Source organism: Manacus vitellinus, unplaced genomic scaffold (genome assembly GCF_001715985.3).
Source record: "Manacus vitellinus isolate BGI_N305 unplaced genomic scaffold, ASM171598v3 scaffold_64_pilon, whole genome shotgun sequence".
Classification (NCBI taxonomy): domain Eukaryota; kingdom Metazoa; phylum Chordata; class Aves; order Passeriformes; family Pipridae; genus Manacus; species Manacus vitellinus.
The window spans coordinates 1,995,956-2,005,094 of record NW_021940718.1 but is presented as its reverse complement, the minus strand read 5'-3'; the positions used below and the strand labels follow the sequence as shown (position 1 = coordinate 2,005,094).

The following is a 9,139-nucleotide window of genomic DNA, read 5'->3' as shown; positions in this document are numbered from 1 at the left end:
GACCTCGGGGGGATGTCCTGGGGGATGTCCTGGGGCCCTGCATTTGCTTGTACTGGTGCCCAGCGCGGTGACCTGAAGCCCCGCGTGTGTTCATGTCGGTGCCCAGGGCAGTGTCCCAGTACCCAGAGTGTGCTGGTACCAGATCCGGGTGCGGTGACCTGAAGCCCCGTGTGTACTTATACGAGTGCCCAGTGAGGTGTCCCAGTACCCACTGGGTGCTCCTGTGGTTGCCTATTGCTGTGTCCTGGTCCTCGGTGGGTGCTGGTGCCAGATCCAGGATCCAGGACCTGGTGTGTGCTCCTGTGGGTGCCCAGCACAGTGTCCCAGAGCCCCGAGATCCAGCCTGTGTTGGTAGCAGTGCCCAGCAGGGTGACAGGGAGGGATATCCCAGCGTGGCCCGGGGTGTCCCCATGGATGTTTTCCTCCCATCCCCAGTGAAAGCCACGATGCCGATTTGGGTGGTTCTCCTCTCTCGGATCATCATGAAGGAAAAGCAGACGACGAAGGTGCGGACAGGTTTGCTGAGGTTTCTTCTCTTGGTGCTGTTTGGGGTGTGCTGTGCTGGCAGGGGCAGCAGAGCTCGGGCTTTGGGTAGCTGGGTGGGGTTTGTGACTGGAATTAGATTATGCAGATTTTACAAGTTCCTTTTCCTTTTATTAAGAACGTAAAACGTGAACACTGAGCAAGGTGATGCTCTATAGTATCTATTTTAGTTACTTAATTTCCTTGAGCTGCAGTAGTATAAAAGTTGATCCCTGGTTCTGTTGCTTTATTCGTCCTTCTCCTTTCCCCCCTAAATCATCAGGATGCATAAACTGAGTTGAAATTAAAGTTCTTAGAAGATGCAAGGTGCTCCTCTCTTCCTCTCCCAGGTGTACCTGTCTCTGATCCCCATCATCACTGGTGTCCTGTTGGCCACCGTCACAGAGCTTTCCTTTGACATGTGGGGACTCATCAGTGCACTTGCTGCTACTCTGTGCTTTTCCCTTCAGAACATCTTCTCAAAGAAGGTAACACTTCTGCTCTTCATAGTGTTGCTCAGCAGCATCATTCTTTAGCAGACAGTATGTACTTGCAAGTACATATATATATATATATATTCTTTTAGTTGATTTTACAGTCAGAGGAGCCCAAAGGGATGGTTTCTGTTTCATGTGCATGTTCCTGCAGCTCTTCCTACCTGTTGAAGCTGAAAATTGTGCAGAACTCAGAGTTTATCCTGAGCCTTTTCTTTACTCCTCATCGTGGATATTTTTTTTTCTACTGACAGTTCAATAGTGCTTAAATTTTACAGTTCATTTGAAAGCTTTTAATGTATCTTGTATCAAATCTTTTCTCTGTAGTGAACGACTCAGTGTCAACACTGGGCCCTCCTTGAAATCTTAGAAACAAAATTAAAATGTGTATCTTGGCTCTAGTTAGTTACAAAATGATTTCTGGTTTGTAGAGCTTTTAAAATATATTAATATCTTATTGATACCAAGAGTCACCACTCAAAAAAGCATATTTTTTTCAAATGGACACCTGTTTTTCTTTGGTCAGGCTTATAAGAAATTTGTACTCTGACAGTATTTTCTTATTTTTCTAATTTATCTGTCACCTAAAGCTGTTACTGTGTCTTTACTGCTGTTCAATAATGGCTTTTGTCAGGTGTTAAGAGATTCCCGAATCCATCATCTTCGGTTGCTGAACATCCTCGGGTGCCATGCTGTGTTCTTCATGATCCCAACGTGGGTTTTGGTAGATCTTTCTTCCTTCCTAGTGGAGAATGACTTGGTAAGTGTTGTATTTGGGAGGAGGAACTGTTTGCTATTAAGAAAGGAGTTCAATAAAGTAAATAAAACCCAGCAAGGAACGCCACCGCCCAACCAAAAAAGTGCACTAAAGTGTTTCAGTGTAGTTCCTTATCAACGGGGAAGGAAATGTTGTGAAACACCTGCAGGTTGTTTCACAAACAATGTACACAGTGTTTATCGTGAGAATTCCTGTCAGGGTTAGGAGAGGCAGCTTGTGGGAACAGTGGGAATCCTGGGAGCTGGAGAGGGGAACAAAGGCTCCCTGGATGTGTGGGGCAGGTACATCCTCTGGGTTCTCCGAGTTGGTACTTGCACAGTGGTCGTGCTTGGGGCCCCTTTAGAGTGAAGCTGAGATATCCCCCCTGCCAGTGGCAGGTACGAAGTGCCTCAGGTTGTGTTTGGGTTGTTACCTGAAACCCGAGATAATTTTTTTCTCCTCCTGTTTGCTTTAACGCAGAGCTCGATGTCTCATTGGTCCTGGACCTTGATGCTGCTTGTAATCAGTGGGTTCTGTAACTTTGCCCAGAACGTCATTGCCTTCAGTATCCTCAACCTGATCAGCCCCCTCAGTTACTCTGTGGCCAACGCCACGAAGAGGATCATGGTGATCACGGTGTCCCTCATCATGCTGCGCAACCCCGTCACGAGCACCAACGTCCTGGGGATGATGACGGCCATCCTCGGGGTCTTCTTGTACAACAAGGTGAGGGGCTGCTTGGTTTACTCAGGAAGTGCAGTTGGAACACTCCAGTAGCTTTGAATTATTTTTTGTACAAGAGAAATGGCACAGAAATGTGGAGCACGGGGCATAAAGTTCTATTGCAGAGCGTGGCCCAAGCGAAGGACTTGGGTGCTTGGGTCTCTCACAAACTTCAGTTTTGATCTTCGTGTTTTCTTGAAAAGGGAAGATTGGGAAGTAACTCAAGCCTTTTGAGCAAAAGAGCAGCTTGTGTTCATTTAGCATGTGAGAGGAATTAGGTTTTTATTAGAAGCTATTAATATTTTAAGACTCTTAACAGGCGTAGAGAGTGATTAATTGTAGAATTATTTGTAGATTAATTGTTTGCTTTTTTGGGGTGTATGAGTATGTCAGGTGGTATTTAAAAAAAATCTATCTCCATGGAAGGGGTTGTTAGACATTGGAAGGGGCTGCCCAGGGAGGTGGTGGAGTCTCCACCCCCGGAGGTGTCCAGGGAACAACTGGACGTGGCACTCAGTGCTCTGGGCTGGGTGACAAGGTGGGGACCGAGCACAGATTGGACTCGATGGTCTCGGAGTTCTTTCCCAACCTCAGTGATCCCGTGAAAAACATTCCTTCTCCCTTTCCTAGACAAAATATGATGCAAACCAAGAAGCAAAGAAGCAGCTGCTTCCCGTCACAACTGGAGACCTTGTGAATCTGGAACGGCACCGAAACCCTCCTGAGAAGTCTCCGAACGGACTCACGGGGTTTGCCCAGCACGGAGACCTTCAGTACGGCCGGGCCAACGTCCTCACAGACCACTTCCAGTACGGGCGGCAGAGCTACCCCTCCACCTACAACCTGAACCGTTTTGATATCTAGAGTCCTGGCAGGCAGGTACAGACTGCGAGGTCAAAGTGTCCCCAGCATTATCAGAGACTGTCAGTACATCCATGAATGTCACAAAGCCATTTACTGTGTGTTTGGCAGCAGGGCAGTTGTGTGTGTAGGGGAGCGGCACAAACCTGCAGCTGCTGCTGGGCAGAGCTTTAAACGTGGAGCAGCCAGAGCTGAGACTGGAACCAAACCATGTGCAGAGATCCTGGTGAGGTGCTCGTGTGTAACTGCAGTGGAACATCTGTCACTGCTCCTTTCGAAGTCTGTCAGCTGGTTATTCTCTTGACAGCTGAATTCTGGCCAGTATCTCGTTTCCACGCCGGTAACGTCACCTTTAATTTGTTCTCTAATAATGTTTTAATGATACTTTTAATGAAGCTTTCAGAAAGAAGTGGAAGTGAAGCATATTTCTGGTTATCAGGATTTGTCTGAGGAGGATTGACTGAGGTGTCTCAGTTGCAGACAAGTAAACCTGAGTTCATCTCCAGCATCCGTGGAACTCCACCTGGGTGTTCACTACTCTTGTGCCTCTGCCTTCAGTCCTGGAGGACAAACCAGAAGTGTTTCTGAAGGAGCAGACAGTGGAAGGATTGAGCTTCCCCAGAATTGTGCTTCAGGCACAGAGAAACAGTTCTCCACATCACTGTCGCCCCGGTCGCTGTAGAGAACAGCCAAGCCAAGCTTAAAATCGTAGTTGTTTCTGAATCATGTAAGTCCTGTAACTTCAGACATTGCTCTCCCTTGGCCATGCAGGAAACTCCTTCACAAATAAAGTGTTTGGAATAATATGATTTTATTTTTTACTTGCTTCACACCTGTTCTTCCAAAACTCTTTTGTTGCTTTAGAGATTGAGAGCTATAAGGTCTTTTGTTCTCAGTTTTAAGCATACAATGTGCTGATTTATATGATTCATATCTTATGAATGCATTGGTTTGAATAATCATAATTCTTAATTGTTTCTTGAGTCTTTTTAGCCCCTAATTGTTTTGGTTTTTTTTTTAATTTCTTAATTACTGCTGTTGGAGTAGCTGTGTGGATTTAGCCTGACTTCCACTTTCTGCTGAAAGAAGTTAAATTTTGTGTCCTGTGCTGTTCCTGCAGCTCTCCTGGCTTGAATAGGAAACCAAGGAGAAATTATTTGAATCAGCAGTAAATAGATAATTTATGGTTAAGAGCTGATTCAGTATAAATGAACATAATTAATTTCTAGGCAAGGTGATTGTGTGTGTCAGGTACTGCATTTCTGCATGGAGTGAAATTCCTTTGAATGAAGTGAAACCCAACTTTGAACCTGAGTTTCACTGAATCAGATTTTTGTTACTGCTTTAGCAAAAGAATTTTAGGGGCCTTCTTTCCTTCCCAGACAAGCTGTTGTACAGGGAGACTTTGATAGCATAATTATTATGCTTTTACTAGAGGGGTAATAGACACCAGTGACAAAATTCAGGGTGTGACACAGAACACTCCCTCCTCTTATTTATTGCTTTACAAGTGACCATTTCCATGATGTGAGATGATGACTTGGCTCCTTTCTGGGTGATAAAGAATTTATTTTTTAAAGTGCAAAATCAAGCTGAATCTTACTCTTTTGGCTGCTGGGGTGGTAGTCACATAAACAGCCTTCCACCATACAGTCCAAAAGAGGAAATGGTCCTTCTGAAACTTCAGAGATGGGTTCAATTTGCTGCTGCTGTGTGTGAGCAGAACTTCCTTGCCTTGACTGGAGTCCAATCTGTTCATGTAGCTGAGAACTTGGGCTTTTAGGTTAGAAAATCTAAATAAATCTGTCCCTAACCAGGTGAACAAGGTCACGAGGAAAGTTTTCTTTCAGGTGAAAGAACTGCCCGTTCCAATATTAAAATATGTATAATTGTTTCTTTTTAATAGGGGGAAAGTGCCAAACGTGTATTTCTGAGGCTCACTTCCCAATATGTAGATGCTTTTACATACATGTAAAAAGGATTTTGTGGGCTCTGGATTTGGATTAGGTGCTGACTCTGCAAAAGACTGATTTGAGGGTGAGAGATTTAGGCTGAGATTTTTAAGAGGAGCTGAAGTTCAGCTGCTTTCGAGGGAAGCTGGTTGTGACCTCTTAGACACCTGCAAATGCTGAACTGTGTTCTTTGTGCCTGTTTCCCTACTTCATTTCACCCTGAGGGGGTGAAATACCAGAAAAAAAGTAGCATTGGGACCCCAGGGATGTGCAGGGGTAAATGAGTTCATCTGTACATGTGTTGGCTGCTGTGCCACCTTCATACAACCCCAGCTGTACCGTGGAGCTAATCCCCACAGATCAGAGCCTTTATTAAATGCATTTAGATGGTTTCCTTTTAAAGAACATACCCAGACCTTTTTTTGCAACAGTTCTCATAGAAAGCTTGCACTGCACGTTTACCATGGCAGGTCTTTAGCTCAGGTTTTTCTTTCCAGCCCGGCAGCAGGTTGTAGGGCTTTCTGTTGAAAATTACTTGTCCCAAATTCCAGTCTGGGCTCGTGGCCTCGCTGTGTCTCTGAAGTAAAGCTCCTGTGCTTGCAAAAGGGGGCTGACCCAAATGAGGATATTGTCTGTTTAGGGCCCAGAGAGTGAATCCCTTCCCTGGAGACTCCTGGCAGTGCTCCTGCTCCTGCAGTTCAGGCCTGTGGTCAACAGGGATAATTGTGTGTTGTACAAGGTGTAATTAAAACGGTCGAGCAAGGCCGTTCCAGGAGATGGTTTTGCTGAATCCTGAATCCCAGTCCTTAAGCAATATTGTCCACATTCAGGGAAAGGAAGTTTCTGATGCTGTTGTAATATATATTTTAATTCTTGGACCTCTGTAGGATTTTGTTTGGCAAAGTGGGACGTTTGTTTTACCATGGCTTGTAAATGAATGACGTATTTAACTCTGTACATAGGTGTGTAGAAAGTACGGAAACACTGGAATAAAAAGGGCAAATCCAGACAATCTTGTATAATGACCCTGCTATTAAAGCCAGGAGGGTTGGTTTGGGTTTATTCCTTGCCATAATGGCCAGCTGTGAGGAGCTGGGTTGATGTTTTGCTGTGTGGGTAATGCCTCTCTGGGTGCTTACAGAGTCTGAAGCTCCTGTAACCAGGGTTAGGACACCGGTGACTGGTATCCTTTGAGATGTTTTGATTTCCATTATGCATTTTTAACATGTAAATACATCCCAACGTTGGGAAATTCTTCCCAATGGATAGTTCTAGAGGTATCAAACCAAATCTGTCCCTCTGTGTGGGTTTTCTGTTGGTGGTTCCAAAGAGTATTTGGTGCTCTCTCAAGAGATCTTCAAAATATTTCCCTTGCAGATTCAATTTTAGTACCCAGTAGTGGTTAGAGCATCTTTATCATCTGGTAAAATGCTTGTGGTTTTTAAAGAACTGGATGCTGAATAAAATTGAGGCAATACTTAGGACTTGCAGGTGTAGAGTGATTTATAAAAATAGTACCAGTAATTTGGGGTCAACTCCTGCTGATTCCTGAAAATCAAGAGCTTTCCTTTTTACTCTGTGTCCAAACCCACATTTTTCTGATGTAGCATTTTTGCAGCAGAAGGAACTTCTGCCACGTAGCTCTTTGTGAAACAGGTGCAATATAAATAAAGGGGAAGTTCTGTTTTTCTAAAGCTTGGATTTCTGAGCCGTGTTGTGGAGCTGTTAAAAACAAAATCCAGAGCTCTTTGTGGTGATGGCCCAGGCCAGTGAAACAAATCTGGTGACCCTGAAGTGACAGGTGGCACTCACTGAAAAAAAAAAATAAAAAGCCCTTTTTATTGCTTTTTTTTTTATATTAGAACTCCAAAAATTGATGTGAATATGGGTGGGTTTACAAAAAAAGCCTCCCAACCAACCCCACACTCCTTTCTGGGTGAAATCCTGCCCTTCAGCAAATGAACAACTTTGGTGTTGTTTTCCTGTTCTTCAACTCCTGTCCTGTGGAGTTCTGGATGTCACTGGGCCAGATGCTCCCTGTGGATATTGCTGAGATCCCATATGGGATACAGGGGATTCCACGATGGGAATAACCCCACTGGGGACTTCCAGGTACTGGGACTCCTTCCTGCCTTAAACCAGGTGTGCAGATGGTTTTTGGCAGACCCCTCTGCAGCTTTTGGGGCATTTTGGGGACAAGCTGAGGAATGTGGCAGCTGAAGGGTGTCCGAGCAGGCTCCGGTGGAAAATCAGGAATGCTGGTGTTGGGATGGAAGGTGGCAGCAGGAAAACTTACATAAGCCAAAATTTGAACTTAATCTGGTCTTTTGGGGTCTGTGAACCTCCAGGAGTGCAGAGTGACTCGGAATCATGGGCTGAGTCCGTATTATGGTTCTTTTTTTTTCATTTGTAATTTGGATACAGGGGAACATCCATCCTCCCGGGGTTTTATATCTGTAGATGATACAGGGGGGTCTTCATGGTATGTCTTGTTAATAATAAACAGTTCTGCCTCTTTGTGAGGAAGTCTGAGTGTCCTCTGTGTGATGGGAAATCCTGTGGAGTGAATTTAATGCCTGAGGCTGAAGAAGACAGTGATTCCAGATCCAGGTTGGATATTGAGTTTGGCTTTTGGCCTTGGGTGATTCCAGGATGATCCCTTTCACCTGTAGATCCAGTTTTACCTAAAATATCAAAGGACACCAAATTATTTGGGCCCTGCTTTGAGTTTTGATGTCTAGGAAATGGTCCTCAGGTGTGTGGGGGGGAGTTGTGGGGGTTTTTTGAATCGTGGAAGTGGAGAAGCTGAGCCATTTCTGCCGTGCCTTGGACCCTTTGGCTTGGATGTAAAAGTGATCCCTCAGCACCTTGCTTTTGAAGGAATGGCTTCCTGAATCCCACAGGTATGTAAATGTGGTGTATTTTTAATCCCACGTGGAAAAACAACAGGAAACTCCCCTTGCACCCTTTCAGGTGCAAAAGGAAAGTTAAGGACCAGAAATGAACATTTTTGCTTTAACTACATTAAGAAATGGAGTCACTTAACAGCAACAAGTGCCTGTTTAATGTCCCTGTGTAGCATCTGCACTTTCATTCCTTACCCAGCTGTATTTTTGGTTCAGTTTGCTCTCCACTGAGCTTCCCACACATCCCTGTTCCTTTTTCCATCATTCCTGTGGTATCTGTGGAGCTTGAGTGCTCTGCCTTGTCCCCCAAGGGGAATCAGTGCTAAATTACATGCTTGGTTTTAATTCTGTCTATTCTTTTAATGCCATTTATTAATTTCTGACAACTTGAGTTGCATCTTGGAGGTGGTGGTTCCAGAGCAGAGGAGGCACGTCTGCAGCTCTGCAGGCACCAGGGAGCTGAGGGGGAGAGGAGTGTAAAGATCTGTGAATGAAAAGGGTAAAAAATGCCTCTATCTTTATATCTGACAACAGAATTTACTTATAAAAATCCCTGCTTAGGTAACAGCCAAACTAAAAGCCAGGTTATTACCAGGCTGTTGATGCTTTATCAGTGCCTCAGATGCCTCGTGCTCTGAAAAATCCATATTTAGGGGGTTATTTTCTGGGGTGGTTCAAGAGTGCTGAGAAATGTCTTCATGTCTCCCTTGTGAGATGAGGCGAAATCTCATTTTCAGAGTGAATAATGCGGAATTATTCTGCATTTTAATCCCCCTCAGTTTTAATCCCCCCCAAATTTTAGGTGCCCACCTGAGAATTCAGAGCCCACAGGGATGTAGTACACTGGGTTTGTTTTACTGGCTTTGATCACAGTGGCACCTTTCTGTGGGTCAAAATTAAGGTTCCAATGGGATGCCAAAAAAA

At 44.6% G+C, this 9,139-nt stretch overlaps 1 protein-coding gene across 1 annotated transcript; it reads left to right on the top strand.

The window, feature by feature from the left end:
• Positions 1 to 415: 415 nt before the first annotated feature.
• On the top strand, positions 416 to 7,831 carry SLC35E1 (solute carrier family 35 member E1). Its single transcript, XM_029963907.1, has 5 exons — positions 416 to 506; positions 873 to 1,010; positions 1,651 to 1,776; positions 2,254 to 2,499; positions 3,127 to 7,831. Exons 1-5 carry the CDS (start codon positions 447 to 449, stop codon positions 3,358 to 3,360), a joined length of 804 nt encoding a protein of 267 aa, XP_029819767.1. The 5' UTR covers positions 416 to 446; the 3' UTR covers positions 3,361 to 7,831.
• The last annotated feature ends 1,308 nt before the right edge of the window (positions 7,832 to 9,139 follow it).